The 19,579-nt window shown below is 43.2% G+C and overlaps 1 protein-coding gene across 6 annotated transcripts in view; it reads right to left on the bottom strand.

Annotated features, from left to right (window-relative positions):
- Cadm1 (cell adhesion molecule 1) overlaps window positions 1-19,579 on the bottom strand; it is a 325,322-nt gene that overhangs the window by 29,022 nt on the left and 276,721 nt on the right. For 3 of the 6 annotated variants that reach the window (XM_021207957.2, XM_021207959.1, XM_021207958.2), the window contains exons 6-8: window positions 13,826-13,925; window positions 10,188-10,360; window positions 5,513-5,599 (exon numbers count right to left, since the gene is read on the bottom strand). In XM_021207957.2, coding sequence (XP_021063616.1) covers window positions 5,513-5,599; window positions 10,188-10,360; window positions 13,826-13,925 — 360 coding nt within the window. The remainder of the gene's footprint in view (window positions 1-5,512; window positions 5,600-10,187; window positions 10,361-13,825; window positions 13,926-19,579) is intronic. The other 3 variants (XM_021207961.1, XM_021207962.2, XM_021207960.2) reach the window with 1 other exon arrangement.

Genomic DNA, 19,579 nt, shown 5'->3' with positions numbered 1-19,579 from the left:
CTGATACTCTCATTTATGTGCTTCGCTGACAGATGCTGAGTACAGACACTGGTTGGAACTCTCCAGGGTTAATTTTTAAATAAAGAACGTACACTTAGGAAAATTATGATAGAATAGCAGAATAAAGATAGCTCATCTCACTTTTCACCCCTCACTGTTTAAAAAGAAAAAAAGGTGGAGTCTCATGACTTTTAATATTTGTGGTATTCTTACTTTCATCTGCTCCTTGCTAAACCAGCATGGGTCAAAAATGGTTGGCTATGAGGCAACAGGCAGCGGGTTGACAATTACTGGCAAAATGAAAATGTAGACAGGACAGTATGAAAAGAGATGGACATGAAAAGGTGGTAGACTAGGTAAGAAGAGGCTCATTAATATTAACTAGTGCCCTAATAACACTCCTGTCCTCGGGCTACTGGGATCGCAATACGCTCTGTAAGTGTTCAGTGTCTGAGGGAAGACAGTCTAAATGGAGTGTGGATGGCAATCCCAGGGAGAAGGCAACTCAGAAACACTCTAGGATGACGGATGCGTGTTTTCTAGGGAAAGGGGGGGCTCACTCTAGGCAGCATAAATACACACACCATGAAGAGAGATGCTAGAAACACTAGTGGGTCTTCATGCCTATCTTTGTATCTACATTCTATCAATTCTTTGACGGCACTGAGCAAAGACCACTTCCGTGATGCTGCCCTGTCACACCTGTTGCCTTTGGCAGGAACACTCCAGTGGCATGGTATCTCTCATCCACACAGGATGGGGTTTAAAAAGTCCTTTTCTACACGTACTACGGGTGCTCAGTCTTTGCTAAACGTACACCTAGACGTAGATCAGCTTATAGCCTTTGCACCCTGCTGACAGCGGCAGCTCAGGGCTGGAATCATTGGGGAACTGAGAGCTATATGTGGAGAAAGCTGTTACTATTTAGACAGCTACACTATAAACTTGGTGTCAAGCACATGTGTCCCCCCCCCCTACACATAAGACACATGCATGCTTGGTGCTAGTTCCCCTACTGGCATGCTCAAATACCACGGAAGGAAAAGGCTGTATATGCCTTCTGTACTGAATCTAATTCACATTAATATGGAAAAAAGTCCAAGACATCAAGCTGTGAAAGCCCCAATAATACAAGGGCCTGAGGCTAGGAGTCACTTCCTCCCAAGTGTATTGGCTCTTGAGTGCTTTGACATCAATAAGAGAAACCTTGCTATTTTCTTTTCTAAGAAATACAAAATACTTAATTGAATACATGCTTTAAAAAAAAAAAAAAGAAAAAACTCATTTAGAAATGACCTACTTCATTCTTAGGAGAGGACTTTTAAATGTGTTTCGCAATCTGGCCCTATAGCTATTCATTCTTACTCTAAGGCTGTTTTTATTTTATTTTTTATTTTGTTTTTAAAATTTATGGCAGCTGTATGTATAGTGTGACTTACAGGTTGAGCATCTCCTGGCCTGCATTTTGTATCTAGAGGTGTGTATGACAGAAACTGAATGCTGAGTACTTTTCATGGCGCTCTCCACCGAGCACCCAAGTCAGGATTCCATGAGGCAGGAACAATGCAATATCCAGGTTAATTAAAGGGAGAAACATAGACCACTTTCCCAAGAAAATTTCAGGAAGGATGCATGACCTGATTAAGAGGAAGAGGCTAACGCTGTCCCCAAGCACCGAGGCGCAGAGACAGGGGCTGCCACTATCCCTGAAACATGAGGTTGACTAGGAAGAAAGTTCGAACCATTTCATCTGGTTTGCTCTCCTACGCCGTGGCATATACTCTTACAAATGAAGAAACCCCATGGAAAACCTGACATGACAAAAAAAAAAAAAAACAAAAAAACAAAAAACAAAAAACACTAAGGGGTGGGAGTGAGGGGACCTCCCAAAGCTAAGAGCTGAGCAGAACCAATCACAACAAAAAGTAGCAGGGAAGATGAGAGAGATACCTTTGAATCTTAGGGCAAATGCCAATGAGGCTCTAAATGACTTCTCACCCAATTCCATCCTCAAATTGTTTTTTGTTTTGTTTTATTTTGTTTTTTAATAATGTGAAGAGGCCTTAGAACAATGCCAATGACTCGTCAGCTGTAAAACTACATCTGATATAGCTGACAGATGCTGAATTTCTCTCTCTCTCTCTCTCTCTCTCTCTCTCTCTCTCTCTCTCTCTCTNCTCTCTCTCTCTCTCTCTCTCTCTCTCTCTCTCTCTCTCTCTCTCTCTCTCTCTCATCTTTGAGACAAGGCTTCTCTATGTAGACCTGGATCCTGGATGGCCTCCAGCTCACAGAGATCCACCTGTTTCTGCCTCCCAAGTACTGGGATTAAAGGTGTGAACACAATGCTCAGCCTGCATACTCTTCACACTACAGAAAAATGTCCCTAGACAGGGCTACCCAGGTGTGTCTGCCATGTCACCAGCTCTGCTTCAAGTGGAGAGAACAGCTAGCAGAGGCCACTGCCCTCCTAGGAGAGCAGGAAATCTAAGACTTTTGGGGGGTGGGAGTGGGGCAAAGAAGAGTTGGAGGGGTATCGGATTCCTTCAGGTATCTCCACGATGGAGCTGCAGCATGTTTTGAGAGCCAGGTGACTGTGGACAGAATGCCTTCCCAACAAAGGGAACAATTCCATTACCCTAGGTAGGGAAGATAAAAGGTAGCTCTGCAATGCTTCTTCAGGAGAGAGTGGAAATCAACTAGGGCCTTTTGAGCTTACAAAATATTTTTCTATTGCATTTGTACATTTTTCTAGTAATGAAACTCTGACCTGGGGAATGGCTTTCGGTTATTGCATTTGACTAGGAGGAAAGAAATAGCCAGCCGACTATGGGTGCATCTTTTTCTTTTTAGAGCCCCAGGTTTATGTTATTGTCGCTAGATTCGGCTACTGAAGCTTTTAAGGCTAATGGTGGCTGTAAACGTACCAAACAGTGCAGGAGTGGAAATTAATTTAGCTATCCATTTGTCAGGATTCTCTCTGGAATATTCTTTAGGAACCAATCTAAATCTAGAGGATAGCCTGGACCTTTAAAATGGGACAGAGAACCATTCAAGTCCATAACCTCGAATCTGCCTGGAGAAAGGAGCAAATGTTAAATTGTACAAGGTGCTTTCTGGGCAAGATAAATATATAGAGAAGGCGGCTTGTTAAGACACAGTAAGCCTGAAAGATCACATCCATTAAGGGGACGGATTCCGCAACGTTGTTTTAGTAGCCATTTTAGTTTAATGACTCTTGGGTGTGCCAGAGAAGATCTGGGCATTCGTTACCACAGATGCATTTGGTGTTGTAGAAAGCATTGGAGCGCTAACACCCACAGACCAAAGTGCACCTGTGAGATCATCCTAAGTTATTCTGAACCGAGAGGCCAGTGGTAGAGACAGAAGTAGACGCGTTCCAATTAAAGTCTCCTCTGATGTGGTAGAAATATGGTGTCATTTCTTCTAAGAATTTCTTTCCAGACAGTGTCGCTGTAGTCGGAACTGTGATCACAGCGAGTTGTACATGTGTGAGGACCTCACAGGAGAAGGAGGTCCTTGGGAGCAAAGTATTAAGAGCAGCGACTTAGAGTGACTCAGGTGACTTGTGAGACGGATTGTGGTGGTGGGGAAGAGTCAGGGACTGCTGCTGAAGCGATGAAGCCAGTCACACACGAAAAGTGTCACTCCACATTCATGAGAAATGTGGACGTTTTCACAGAATGAGAGAGGGCTTTATGGCTGTCAGATATAAACCCTTACAGATACCTAGATGGAACCTTCTACTACGGGAGATATAAAGGCTATGACATACTTCTCCAAAGACGAACACACTGCTAATGATATCTGCGGTTTGTTTATATATTCTGACATCCAAAGAGTCTTTCACAGGAAACTATGAAACCTGCTAAGAAAAGCACATGCCTAAAGGATGGAGGATATAGCTCAGCTACACAGTGCTTGCCTAGCATAGCATTCTAGAGGCCCTGGATTCCACACCAGCAACGCCAGGCAAACAGAGAATAAGTACACACCCAGTCCTGTTTTACTAACTAGATAAGAGACAGATGAGGAACTGATTTCTTAGGATGAAGCATTGGGCATTGGCAGGATAGCTGTTGTGGACATCTGAATGGAGGAGGAACTTCTTCCATATGCTAATGAACGATACAGAAGATGCCAGGCACCGGGCCACTGTGCTCCAAACTGAGTTCACTAAGAAGCAAAGGGAACTGACAGAGAGCTCAAGCAGAAACACAGGCAAGACTTAGGAAGCAGACTCTCTAGAGGAAGCCAGGTTTGGAGCGAGACACCACATCAATTGATGGATTTTCAGAAGGGTTAACGTTTAGTATAGGCACGCATGTGTTTGTAACCAGTGTTTAGGAAGGCCCTCAATGGTAGCTTATGGCACAGTTCTTTGCCCCACTGTAATAGCTGAAAGATGAAGAAACCCTGGATTAGACCATCCATTGTAGTGTCTATGATGAGGCCTCTCTCTCATGGAGCACTTTGCTTTCTGTCATCTCATCAACTCTTGAGCAAATGGAAAATAAAATGTCTTCAGGAAATGAACATGATTCTAGGAAGTGGCTGCTAGATCTTGGGCGCTAAGGATGTGAACACGGAAGAGCACCCAGTGAGATTTTCAGTGTGTATCAAGGGGTCCAGGGACACAATGACAGCACTCACAGTTCAAAGAAACCTTAGACACTTGCTGGGTAATGTTCCTAAGGGGCAAAGTCACTTTTGCAAGAGAATCTTTTCTTCCTTAGAGTGGACACCTGGAAATGGTTGCCAGGGAAGGTTTGGTCTGTGTTGGAACGGTACAGGCATGCACTGTCATATCATGCTAGACCAGAAGAAACTCCAAGGCTTCTAGTCATGAAACATCAAACCGTTGAGATCCACTGGACACTGGGATGAGGAGGGAGTGTGTATGTATATATCTATATATCTATATACCTACATATATCTACATATATAGATATATATAGAGAGGTGGTGCACTCAAGTGCTTAGAAAAGACAATGACTCCATCTGATTCCTACAATCTCTCAGGCAACAAGTGGCCTGTGCAGCCACCATGCCAGCAGGCACCCTTCACAAGAGGGAGGATGACACATATGCAGCCCACATAGACATTCTGAAACTTGGTGTACATATTTCTTTTGTGTGGATTAAGATGAAACTTAAGACCAGGGCATTATGTGATCCAGGCCATGGTACTTACCATTTCACCAGCTGTGGCCAAGCTAGTAGCCAGGCTGCCATTTTTCCTAGTGTTTTTGCTTTGAGTAGTGAAGAATTCCCTCACGCTAAGGTGCGCAGCATGTGATCTGCTAACAGCTCAGATGTTAAAGTTCTTCCTGGGTCCTTAAGACTCAATTCAATATTGGGTGTCTCTGGAGTTCCACAGTAGAGGAACAGTTAAGCTCAGAGGCCTTCCAGGGAGCAGTTAGTCTTCTTTTTGATTATACCAAAAAGACAATATACATTCAGGACATTTCCAATGGCAATGAAGGTACCATACCTGTGATGATGGTAAGGATGGTGGTGGTGGTGGTGGTGGTGGTGGTAGTGGTGGTTGTTGTGGGAGGAGGGATAGTTGTGGGGGGATCTGGATAAAAAAAAAAAGGAAAATCAAACCCACAATGCTGAACACAACAATGACCAGTAATGACAAACAAAGGCATGGAGACATTGAGATGTTTGTTGAATGGCTTCCTTCTTTACACCACCAAATTCCTTCTCCTCCGAAGATGTAGGTCTGAAACTATACCTAAAGCCTTAGTTGCAAGAGCTAAGAAAAGAAGAACAACTTTCGTATTTACAGAGTGAATCAGAAATGAAATGAGAAACAGAAAGGTGAGGAACAAAAATCTAAAACACTGGATACTCCCAGCCCGACCAGACCTTAAAGGCAAGGCTAAGACACCTCAGTACCAAGAAAGCACAATGACTGTCCCTTCCTTTCTACTGCACAGATGGGAGGGAAGAGGAGGAGGAGGGGCTGCTTTAAAGGGCTTGTATCAGCCAAGGATGAACGTGACACCGCACACAAGCTCCCTGCAAATGCTAAGTTCATTATTCCCCATCAATACATCCCAGCAGGAAGGAAAACCACTTCTGCATCCATAGTAAGTACAAAGAAGACAGAATGTCACCGTGGACCGAGTACCAGGTTCCAGGCAAGCGAGATTTTACTGAGATGTTATTTTTCTTTAAAAAAAAAAAAAAGTCAATAAATTTTTCCACTTAATAAATATTAATAAGTTGCCTTTGCTCGTGTTAAAAGCTTGACCTAAGTGGACCACAGTGATAAAAATGAAAGGACATTTTCCATCTTGTAAACAAGAAAGCTAAATATAAATGAGGTTTGACCCTCGAAACCAGGAGCCTGATAGGAAGCTGCTGGTTCTTGATGCAGTGTATCTTCCATCCATCGTCTCAAAAATTATTTGGGGATAAGGAAAGGGCAAAAAAAGAAAAAAAAAAATCTAAGCCCAGATGATCAAACTGAATATGTTAAATTGTCAGCGAGACTTTGAAGTAAGCAATCATTCCGCTATAATAGAGCATAAGACGATTTGAAGGCTTTTGATTTTAAATTTTATCTAAAGCACGTCAACTTTTTCTCCCTGACACATCTGGTGTCCTTTTATCTTCAAGTGAGCTCTCGGATTGTCTAATTAATACATCAAAACTTTAATTATACATTGCACCTTTACTGGGTTTGGGACAACTTCCTGGAAGTTGATGGATGACTCTTTTGGTGCTTGGCTGCAAAGTCTGCATAAAATGATGACTATCATTGATCAATAATCAAAGGTTTTCATTTTCTTCACAAACTGCTTCTTGCACACAATCATACTTGTATGAACTTGGTAAGGAAGAACCAACAGCAAATGGTTCTGCTCTGTGGCAGACTTCTTGAAGATGTGAAAATAAGCAAATTAAACTGTTGTTTAATTGCAGCCTCAAAAAGAAAAAAAAAAAGATTTCCATGTAAAATCTCATTCTAGGATGTTGAAATGATGAAATTTAAATTTTAAATTACCTTCTTGAAAGAACAGGATTAGAAATGTCTGAGCATCATTTCAGTTTTGCCCTTTGGTTTATAGAAGCCACAAGTAAGGAAGTGTTTTTTGTTTTTTGTTTTTGTTTTGTTTTTGTTGTTTTGGTGACTTGGCAACTTATTTGAACACAGTTACACCCATGACAGGTGCCAACTCAGAGACAGATAAGCCAAGTGCCCTGAGACCCTAGCTGGCACTGAGATACGGCCTCCTTCTTCAACAAGTAAACTGTCCAGAGTACCTCCTGCCCTTTCAAGGGGCAAATCACGTGGTTTTCTATTCTAGTGTTGCCACTGAAAGGCAGTACTGCCACTCGGAAGCCTGGCCCTGCTACACTCCAAAGCTATTCCCCAACCCATTTCTAAATGCAATGACACGAAGATCAGGATGGTGTGACACAGTAAGAATGAGTGTGGATGTGATCAGAAGACATGATTATGAACCAAAAGGCAGACAAGATGAACGAGGGGATAGATATCAGGGAGAGGGCACAGTCCCTCTCCTTATGCAAAAATGGCACACATTCAGTGATCTCCATCGCCACTAGGCAATTCTTGTCCTTCACACCTGGTTCAGGAAATCTTGAATGAGTCATACTCCATTATTGGGTGAAATATCCTTGCTGAGGTCCTTTCCAGTAAGAAGGGCAGCACAAGGCCACTGTTTAAGAAGCCAGAGGGGCTGGGATGTAGCTCATCAGAGAGCTTACCCAGTATGCAGAGGCCCTGAAATCAACATGCAGCATTACAACAAACAGGTAGAAACACAAAGAACTGAAGCTAAATAAGCTGTGCTTGAAATATGGATGCTAGAAGAACAAATCCAACTGGGACTTGGGCTGGAGCCATTCAGAAACTTCAAGTAGAGAAATTACTTCCAGAGAATTAAATGCTTTCCAAGTGTGTCAACTTTTAGTTCACCGAGTACTTCAAAAACTGCCGCAGTATCACAGCATATTGCTCTGAAAAGACTATCTGTCCATCCCTGCCGTAATTGTTAGACTGTTTCATTACTAGACTAGCAAGACTTCAGTTTAGTGTGCTAGCCTGCCATTCCAATGGTGCTCTGAGCAGGGACCAAGATATAGAGAATCCCTAGGAGGCTGGATGATCAGCCCGGATCAGGGATAAGTAGGTGGGCTCCTACAATACTTGGTTTTCAAATAGTATCGAGGACACTAATCTAAAAAGGCTGATCTCACTTTAAAGACTTGGCTTCCTGAAAATCTGTGAGAATCAGGGGATTGCAAAGACCAACCTTGCAGTGGGCTTTGGGTTCACAGTACGGTGGCTGCCTTAAGCAGTCTTCAGTGTGAAGTAGACTACACTGTATGATCTATCAAAGCTTCACTGTATCGTATGTCAAATGGGATGGAAAATAAGCACATATCATGGTGGTGTTGTGGACATCAGATGAGAGTGTGTAAAACTGTCAACGCCAGAAACAGCATGAAGGGAACGCTCAACACATGCTGGTTATAAGCAAAATTTCCAAATTATGCAAATATGTTTGCCCAACAAGGCCTCAAAAATGCTTCTCCTCTTGAGCTGTAGGAATAGTAGGTACTGTAAGCTGAATTGTTTTTCCAGGTAACCTAGTCTCCAGAGTGCATCCAAGACTTGGAAAACGTGGATAAAGTCTCTAAAAAGAGCTATACTGATGTCTATAGACTTGGGCACTCATGTCAGAGGTGCTCCCATGAGGCTTAAAGCTCAGAGTAGAAAGGGTATATGCAAAGCATAGAGAGGAATGGACCCTCCATCCTGGCCAGACAGTGCAACAGGGCAGTCCTGCATATTGTCAGCTAAAACTGGGTGCCTCGTTCCCTTTCGCATCTATACAGCAGAGAAGGAGACTTGTACATTTCCTTAACTACCTGGAGAACACAGCGGTCTGTGGATCACTAATGAGACTGGACAAAGACTAGACCTTTGCCAATACAGGAATTTGGTAGGATCTTTTAATCTTGCATTATGTTAAGTCAGTGGTTCTCAACCTGTGGGTCATGACCTCTTTGGGGTTGCATATCATTACAATTTATAATATGAAGTAGCCACAAAATAACTTTATGGTTGGGGGTCACCACAACATGAGGAACTGTCAAACAGGGTCACAGCATTAGGAAGGTTGAGAATCACTGTGCTATGGGAAAAAAATCCTCAAGTACAGGCTAAGGATTATAATTTCATATTCATATAGGTATGGTATAAAGGATGCTTCTCTGTTCAAACATACCTCTCTCCTTCCTTCATAAGGAGGATCCACAGGTTCTGAGAATTTATAACATTAGGATTTTGCTTTTGCCTCTGGGTACTCATTTTGTGTTGGGCCAGTATATGACTATTGCTTGGTATAGAATGAAGAGAGTTCAATTGGACAGAAGAGACTCAATTTGATAGCATAAGACTATAAAGAGAGTATACTTCTCAACTAAATAGAGCATAGTCACAGTATATAAAATCAACAGCAAGATATAAACGGGAAATACCTAGCACCATAGGTGTTCCATATATGTCTGTTGATTCCAAAATGAAATTAACGATAATATGCTTTAATAACCCTGTAGAAAGATGTTAAGAAAACATGACATATTTTAAAAAGTTGGCATTTGTGTCTAAAACAGAAGGTGTAGGTAGCCTCTGCAAGACCCGTGTATTTCTTCAGAGTGTTTACTGACTTGCAGAGTCTTCTGTATTTAATGGCTTCATGTGGAAAAGAAGATAACTCTGCTCATCAAAGCAGGAGGGAGGCTAGCCCAGGCATCATAGGGAAAAACCGCTGGGAATAAACTTTCTCAGCCGAACGCCACTAATTGGTAGGGTTGAATTTTTCAGACACTACTTCTAACATAAGCTCTATGGCCTGTGCCTGAGGACAGCCTTCTTTCTCAGCATGACCAGAGACTATGATCTTGTGGGAAACCCCCACAATCAGAGGGAGAGAAGAACAGTCACTGTTGACCCAGGTGGGGACCACTGGGGTCCACCTCAGGCCAGGCTTCTTTAAGTTCCTGAAGGATACCAACTGATTTTTTTGGTTTTCAACTTGACCAAAGGCTTTGGGGGTGAAGCCCAGGCAGCAGCTACATGCAGAGGAGTGAGTGGGCGAGCACTGGATCTTCTCACGTACCGTATACATACAGCATATAGTCCGAATGTGCCTTTCCCACTATGTTGGAAGCCTCACAGCGGTAAGTACCGTTATCTGTTTTGTTTAGGTTATTGATGAACAGGTTTGGTCCAGACAGAACGGCATGTTGAGGCATTTCATCATCGACTCTCACCCAAGTTACCATCACAGGCCTGTGGGAAGGCAAGAAAGACAGGTCAGAGAATCATTTCCCACTAAGGTGGGAAACGGTATCCAGTTTCTTAACCCATGAGGTAAACGAATCCCATGCAGGGTGAGGCAAGTAGTTGGACCCATGAGAGAGATGCTAAATTCATAAAACTAAGGCTATGCAACCGCCAAACATGTCTACAATATAGTTCTTAAAAACCAAAATCAGGTATTGATAAACTTTCCAGACTTGATATAAGCAGGAGTCTTATGATTTCTAAGTCATTTTTAGTAAGTCAGCAAATAAGCAAACATGCCCAACTCACATGCCCAGCTATGTGGTTTCACACCAATTCAGGCAGGACAGAGCTCACCCACTGTTATCATCTCAATAGTTAGGACAAAAAAAGCAAGGTCTTGGCTAGAGGTACACACATCAACCCAATGGCTACTAATACACCGAACATTTGCTTGCTCAGAAGGTACGCATGAGTTTTAAACTGGATCAGCCCTCCTCCTGTCCCTCCCTTTCTCTGGTGGATATTGGCACATGCTAGCTCTACCGCTAGGTTATAGCCTTGACCTTCTTTTATTTCTATTTGTTCTCAAGGTTGCCCTAGCTGGTCTGTAACTTGGTATGGAAACCAAGCTACCCTTGACATTGCAGTGAGTCTCCTGACTGCCTCCAGAGCAGCTGGGATCACAGCCCTGGCTTGAACAGAGCTTTGCCTTTAATCTGTGTTTGGAAAAAATCACCTTTGATTCTGGAAAGATCCAATCACTTCCTCTCCCCTTAGCCTGACTCTCCCTCCCTGAGATGCCACGTGAATGGCTCCGTCTACCTTCTCTATCTGCCCCTGGCCAGTAACTGCCTCTCTCTCTATTAGCTCCTCTAGGCCCAGATATAGCTCGACTTTCCCTGTGAGTGCATCTGGCTCTTGGATTAATGGTGAATGAACACATCTAAAAATAGATTCTTTAGGTCCAACAAGGGAACTTGCTTATCAAAAACAAGTTTTAGTGACTTAAAATACTACACATATCTTACGACAGCCATTAGGGAAAAGCAAATTTGACAAGATGCTCTAGAGAGAAGAGTGCGCACACACCAAATACCTTTCGCTCACTGAACTTGAAACCTGTGTTCTTCAAGGTGCCTCTTTTATCCTCCTAGAAAACCAAGGGTATACCTAGAGTGTCTGAAAATCATCTTTTGTGTGGTGTGTGTGACTCTAGAGACGGAACCCAGGGCCTGATGAATGCTAGGCAAACACTTACCCCCATGTTATATCCTCAGTCTTGATTGTTATTTGACAGGTAGGATGCTACTGGCCTGAACACATTAGCAGTCCTCTCTTGGTCCCTACCACTACCTCTAAGAGCAGTGACATGGGCAGGAACCCAGGCGCAAATGACACCCTGATACTCAAGTGAGGCCTGTTGAGTAGTGTTCCACTGTTCAAATGAGATGTGAAGTTACAAGTCTCTTTAATTGCATATGGGTTTGTCATCAGAATGCGGTGAATTATTGCAGCTAGCACTGCACATGTCCTCCTTGTAGGCAGTGGAAAATGGGGCTGCCTGGCAATCAGGCCTTGTGTCCTGCTGCTTGACAGCTGAAACAATCAGTGGGGGTAAGCACTGAGAATATTCACAACATTTAATGGCAAGTTAAATTACCATTTTTATTGTATACAATTTCTTGAGAAAATAAATAGGTAATACGCAAGGAGGGCTAGTTGCTGAGTAATGCCCGCTTGCTCACACAGCCACATGCCCTTTCCAATTTGAGAGGAACGAACAAATACCCTCTCTGGCAAAAATGTCCTGAAGGAAACATGTAATTTCCTGTCCCTGTGGCACAGTCAAACGAACATAGTACCTTCTCCAGGAGAAAAAAAATTACAGACACAAAATATAGGCTAGCAATCCAAACAGCATAAATGTGACTTGGGTGGTTGAATGTAGTTGCTGTAAACAGTCAGAGGCCCTGAGAAGGGTTCTCCTCCACCCATGGGATTTTGGAGAGACAAGGGAAGCTTCTAATTAGGACATAATTCGGGTTTTTAAAAAGAATGATTTGGATCTTTTTGAAGGGCTTTAAAGAAAAGACTGCTCTGTCAAAGCTGGGATCAAATAAGCCACCAGCAGCTGAGAAGAAGCAAAACGGAAGCAGATCCACCGCCCTCCAAAGGTTATCTTTGTAGCTCTCCCTCCTCCAGCAGAGGGAAGGCTCTAGCCCCTGGATAAAGGAGAGTGGAAGCAGGCAAAGGGACTAGCCATAGCTAGGCTCCCCTCTAGCATAGTGCGCTTTTGGCTCCATAGCCGTCACAGGGTGTGTTCTCTCTAAGGACTGGGAGGGAAGTTGTGAAGATGCTCCAAGGTCTTTATATAAAAATCAAGAAGATGCTGCTTACCTAAACTGTGAGGAGAAAAAAGAAATCATGCCACAGGGACAGCAGAGGGAGCTCACTGCTGTTTTTCTGGTTAGGTACCACTAAAAGTTTGAGTGACCTTAATTCCAACTTGACTTGTCCTCCACTTCATGAGTCTGTGAATTGGGATCCTACCCTCCCCTTAAAAACAGTTAAAGATAATTTGTTTTACTAGAAAGATGAAAGGCTCTCTTCTTGTCTAAGGTGACTATGAGGTACTTGCAGGAGCACAGCCTCAAAGCTTGTTGGCTGTGTTAGTGGTGGGCCACGCTGGTCTTCTGCTTCACGTTGGACTACTGTGTGGGGTAAGCAGAGCATCCCCATCTCATTCCTCAGCTGCACAAGCCTGTCGGCCCTCCCTTCCTCCTAGGCAGAACAGTCACATTCTCCCAGGGGAGCATCTCTGCATCTCTCAGCTGAGTCCTGTGCTTTTCTTGGAAGCAAATTGTTGCCTACATCTGTCCTCAGCCTTTGCACATCAGAGTCTAGAAAACCTTACCTTTCAGCTGTTGCAAGAACACCACTGTTAGCATACAGTCTAGTGCACTGGGGCTATACTGACATTTTAGAGCATTTTTATTTGTGTGTGTGTGTGCATGCATATGTGGGTATCTGTGGGGATCAGAAGAGGACGTTGCGTCTCTGGAGCTGGAGAGATATGCCTGCTGTGGGTCACCTGACTTGGGTGCTGGGATTTAAACTTAGATCTTCTACACTAGCAGTAAGGACTCTTTAACTGCTGAGCCATCTTTCCAGTCCCAATATGTTGAAATTTGATGTACGAGAAATAGCCCTGACTGGCCTGTTAATGAAACTAAAACAGACAGAATTCACTAGAATTTTAGACTAGGAAGGCATTTCCTCCGAATCCTAACCACTAAGAATCACAGATATTCATTCCTCTGTCATTGAATATTCTTCATTTTCTGAAAAGTCACCCATCCTTTTTACAGCAGGAGACAGGTGACAGGCCAATGAGCTGTGAATGCACATCTTCATGTTGTGACATTTACTGCTCACGACCCTCTGCCAACCTTGGCCTTCAGAACTTACTGGGGCTTCCCGATGGCTTCACACGTTAACTCGAACGCATCCCCTTCGCGGGTTAGGCCTTGCAGAGGGTAAGTCATCTGAATATGCACTTGCGGTTTATCTGGGGGACAACACAAAGCATGCTGTTTAGCAAACGACAGCATCAGGCAGATCAGACCCGCATCCTGTCACAAAGCCACCCCGCCAGCTCTTACTTTGTCCCCATCCACGTGCCTTCAGCAACATCCTTCTAATTAGTTAGTAATCCTGGCATTTGTTCACATTAAATTGACTAATAACTCTAAGGAGTGAACCTTGAATAGATAAGAGATTCATAAGCCAACTGTGGCACATCAAACAATTCCTGTGAAATACATTTTGTTACATTGAAGTTTATCTCTAAACTCAGTCAAGCTAAGGGAAACTCATTTGCCTTCATGCTGAGGTGAAGCTGCAGAGTTTTGTGGTGTTCAAAATTGATATATTTTATCATATATCACATATTACCATGTGACAATGTGTTTTGATACTGCATATTAATAAGTTATCTCTTCTATGCTCTTTCTATCAAACAGTTTCCCGAATTCCACTCAAACAGCTTTATGAAGAAAAGATCCAGGACAAATGGGTGGTCCCAAATAAAACCATCCTGACATAAACGTAGAGGAAAGAGAAATGACATTCATCCCGAGCCCATTATCTGAGGAACCGTGCAACCACAGTGGAATAACCAAGAGTTTTAATGATGACAACTTTGGTACCCATAGAGTGATGCAGCTAGTTGAAGGTCTCTCAGAGTCAATACAATTCCAGACAGCCCTGTGGAATAGAGTTGGGAGAGTTCTGATTCTGAAGTGCATTTCTCAATGGCAGTCCACAATTAAAGCAGAGTATATCTTTCTAATAGAGCTGTGCATTCTAGGAAGCAACACAAGTTATTTTTACTTCCATCAGTGGCTTAAAGCTGTGACTGCTGGTGAGGGGACGTGTGGGTATCAGAGATGAATGATGGAGGGCCACAGGGAGTAGGGAGGGAAGCAGAAGTACTTAGAATCAACATGGATAGATACACAAAGACATTTCTAAACAGAACCTGAGTAGAATCAGATATTTTCCTATGCTTCTCATTTAATTCTGTGGCTCTGTAAATGTGTATTTTTGGAAATGGACCCAGGAGTACCAAGTGTGAGAGGGCAGAACATCAGTTGGCTGAGAGGTTAAAACAATTACCATAGTTTTATTTTCCCACACAATCCCACCACTTAAACAACAGCCCCCTTGGCCTTTTACAAGTAGTGGTGGGCTCATTAGTATTCCTCCTAAGGAACAGGAGAGAAGACAGAAATATGGCCAGGCTCTGCCAACCTCACCCCTCACGCAGCTATGACCGCTGCACAGCGAAGTCATCACATGGGACGCCTCGCCTAGGACAGCTGTTACCAGATGAAACTTTAGTCTTGATTCCACCACATGCCTTCTGCGATGTCATGCAAGATATTACGGTCCTTTTAAAAGAGCCCCCTGAACACCCACCTGTGTGCACTGCCCACTGGAATAGGTGCTGTTTTCTGAGGAACAATATTCACTTGTCAGAGGACATAAAGGTGACAAAAGGCCCGGATGGCCACTGCCAAGTGACATAGTCCTTTTCTTGGACTTATGGGCAAAGCAAAATGTTGAGGATCCTGATAAATGTTATCAGAGAAGGGAGGAAATGTTTGCATAGAATAAACAGGGTGACCTTGAGCTAGCTCTGGTTCCTGGGCTGAAGCCAGAGTTACTGGACAACCACGTTTAGATCACATCTCAGACCAAGCAGAACCCTGAAGTGTACTGCATGACTATTATTTTTAGTGATACAAGTTCTTCTGCCTGGCACACAGCTATTTGATGAAATCTGTGTTTTAAAAGGAGAAAGAGAAACAAATGTGTGGTTGTGACACACAGATAACGAAAGACCTGTCTAATAATTCACACTCGGAAACCAAAAAAGCATCCAAGAACTCTTGCTTAGGGGACTTCTGACATAAACAGAGCCCCAAATCTGGGCAGCAACTTACTATCTGTTTATAGGTTAATTTTTATGCACCGCTGACTTCAGCAGCTGATCTGCACTTGCTACCTGTGCTTGCCAAAGCACGCTTCTTGCTCTCTTGGTCTGCACGGGTTGGCTTGTGCCTACTAATGTGTGCTTGCTGCTCTTTCTTTCTGGTCTGTAGTTGCTGGTCTATGCTTTGTGGCCTGCATGCAACATTTCCACTCTTTCTCTCCTTCGTGTAATTTACAAGCAAACTGGAAGAGTGGCTTTCCAGAGAATGCAGCCTGGTCCTCCCCTGCTCAGCTTCCATCAGTAATAAGAGAGCAGGAAAAGTTCTAGTCCACCCTGCCTCTCTGGAACCAGTGAGTTTGTTTTCGTTAAACCTATTTTTTAAAAAAAAAAAACCAAAACAAAAAAACATGTGTACTGGTTGTCAATCACACACCAATCAGGAAGAGTAAGTGAAGGGCTTGTCATACCTAAAATTTACATTTTAAGCCACAAAAGCTATACCTTCAGTTTTGATAACTGATTTTTTTTCTCTAGTCCAGGGTCCCAGGAAAACTTCTACCATGTTATGTGTGGACACAGCTGCTACAATACCTTAATGGCTGGCAGGAAAAGTGCACATCAATATTGCTTGTATTACATAGAAAAGGTCCCTTTCTATAGACACACACAGTATTTACAGCATATCATCTGGCCATGGGCAGTGGAGCTGTCTTCATTCCCTATAAACCACACAGAAGGCCTGAACTCTAAGATCTGTCCCCAAGGTGACAGGAAACCTGAAGGCAAATCTCATCCCCTTTCTCTGCCCTAACTGAGGAACGTAAGGATCTTCAGCAGCTGGAACAGAGACCTGGGGATTCCAGTGATGTCTCAGGGCATTGAGTGCTCCCAGAAAAGACCCTGGCTACAACAGGAGGATGCCAAAATGTCAAACCATCCAGACAGTTGACTGCAGAGCCAGAGCTCATCATTTATATTTTAATTATGTTCATAAATCAAATGTTATAACTTACCAAATCTTCTCTGAAACAGAATCAGACTCCAAGTTTTATCTTTAAGTAATGAGGTAAAGCCTAGTACATTTTCTGGGGGATCATTTTATGCCTTGGTTGGTGTCATCAGGCACAAGGCTAAAAGCCAGATGACACTTTCTACCGAAGTGCGATAACTGTCCAGCGACATATTGCTCAGAATGGCTTAATGTCATTATAAAATGGAACTGCTCTATAAAAAAAAATAAGGAAATAGTTCGGCCTATGCACTTAAGGAGCATCACACTTGTAGCGCTGGCATCAGCAACAGCCAATCAATTAGGTGGAAAGATCTGAGGTTTTCATAATACACTGTAATTTCTCTTAAATCCTCTAAAATACACTTAGCAAGACTGCTAAAGCTGACAAAATTTGTTCATTAGTCAAAGTTGCACAGAGGGTTAAATACCAGGAGGCCATAGGGCACACTATAGTAGCAACCAATTAAAAAAATAATTTTAGGAAGGCATTCTGATTTGATGAAACATTCCTTAAATGTACTTTTCCTCTGTCTATAAAGGGGGAAATATAAAAGGAAACTCTTAAAGAGGTCTGAATGGCTTGCTGGCAGATTACAATTGATTTCATGCCAGTCTGACCTTACACTCTGTTCTGTGATCTTCTTAGAAGATGAAACTCAAGATTCTGTAACCTGTATGTCAATTTCCTATGCAAATGAAGACTCGAAGGCTCCTCTCAGAAGCCCAACCTTAGCACATCAGGTCTGTGATCCCCAGCCCCTTTGACCAGGATGCCATCTTTCCCACGTGGCAGAGAGCAGAAGAACTGAGGCAGGGGGAGTATCCTGATACCTCGGCAGGAGAGCTATTATCCCAGGGGCACCTGCAACTTTCCCTCTTTTTCCTAGAAGTTCTAAATCAGGGCATACTGACATCAAATGTTCTTTGACATGGCTACTATAACCAGGCCCAAGGGCTTTGCGTGAAAATCTCTACCTGTAACTACAAGGGTTTGAGTGCAAATCTCCAAGTTCCATGGTTCATTTTCATCTAATGTTCAGAAACACACTGGGTGTGGGGTTTGACGCCTGCAGATCAAGGGCTTGAGTTTTCAGCCCCCTCCCCCCCCAGGGCAGCACCAGTACCCTACCCGTCTGGCTAGGAGAGGGTCTGGGTCAGTCCCTGTGCACTGGAGCTTGCTGGAAGCAGTGGCTGAGGAGTCTGTCAATCATGGAGGATTACTGCAGTTTGGAGTGGAGCAACAATGCAAAGATTAACCTGAGATTTGGTTCGTATTAGAAGCTGTTTGAGCGCAAAGCCAAAATCAGCTTCTACAATTCGGTTGTCTAAAGTGCCGGGGGAAGACAGCTTTGTAATGAGAAGAGGGCAACGTAGGGCACCCAAGAAGACTACACACACCTGGCTGGGAACAGGTCCACAGCATTCCCAGAGAAGGGACAGGGGCAGACTGTAAAGTGCTTCCTTTCTATTGTCCTGAGACATTAGTGACAACTTCCCCAGCTGCTTGTTTGCTCTCAAGGTGAAAGGTCTGTGTCTGGTATGGTTTGCAGCACTTAAAATTATACTCCCTACCTGCAACCCCAACAGCTGGGAGGCTGAGACAGGAGGATTTCCATGAGTTGGACATCAGCCTGGGTTACAGAGTGAGTTCTGGGAAGCCTGGATTCCTAAATGAGGCATCTGCCTCAAAACAAACAAACAAACAAAGGAAAGAAAGGACAATAAAAAACCAACCAACTACACTTCTTGAAGAGGGAGGGGTGATCATAAAAGATTAAGACGGGCACGAAACAACCCTGCTTAAGAGAACATCCGCAGCACAGGACAATGCCATTTCCCCCTGAAGAATCTACTAGGTAGTTACTGGATGTTAAAATTACTGATCAGTACAACAGAATCAAGTTGCATTCCATGCCCTGGAGAAACATAGTTCTGTTGACAATAGGGTCCATATTCACAGAATGTTCTCCCATAGCTTTGAAGGAATCTTCAGGATCAGAAGTAAGTATTACTGAATAATGATGCTCTGTGATAAGAGATGGCTTTTGTTTTGCTTGGCTTTTAACACAGCATATACATTGTTTTGTTTTGTTTTGTTTTTGCCTGCATAGATGTCTGTGTACTGTATATGTGCCTAGTGGCTAAAAAAGGGCGTTGGATCTCTTGTAGCTGGAGTTACAGATGGATCTGAGCTGTCATGTGGGTACAGGGAACCAAACTCGGGTCCTCAGGAAGAGCAATCACTGCTTTAACCACTGAACCACCTGTCCAGCCATCTTGTCTTGTTTTTAAAGTCCAGGCAACTACAAAGGTCCCAGGTCCTGGTATACAGGAGACATTTAACAATGTAGCTGTAAAAGGAGTGACTAAATCAGGAAGAAAAATCAGAAAAGCAGGAAGCATTAGGTCATGGCTTCTGCACTAGCTCTACCACAGAGGAAAATAATAGTAACAAATACACAAGTCTGTCTTAGCTTCAAACTACGATAAATCTGTAGGTTTGTCTGTTTTGCAGGTCAAGCCAGTTCCCCAAATTTGAGGAGCAGTCCAGGTAATTTGACTGTTGAACCTGCATTTTTGGCACTGTTACCTGGCATTTCTGGCATCTCTAGGAATACGATTAAGAATTTTCCTTGACTATTCTTTTTTTGTTTGTTTGTTTTTTTTGAGACAGGGTTTCTCTGTGTAGCCCTGGCTGTCCTGGAACTCACTT

The sequence above is a fragment of the Mus pahari genome, chromosome 10 (assembly GCF_900095145.1).
Source record: "Mus pahari chromosome 10, PAHARI_EIJ_v1.1, whole genome shotgun sequence".
In the NCBI taxonomy this organism is placed as follows: domain Eukaryota; kingdom Metazoa; phylum Chordata; class Mammalia; order Rodentia; family Muridae; genus Mus; species Mus pahari.
This window is presented reverse-complemented; position numbering and strand designations above follow the sequence as displayed.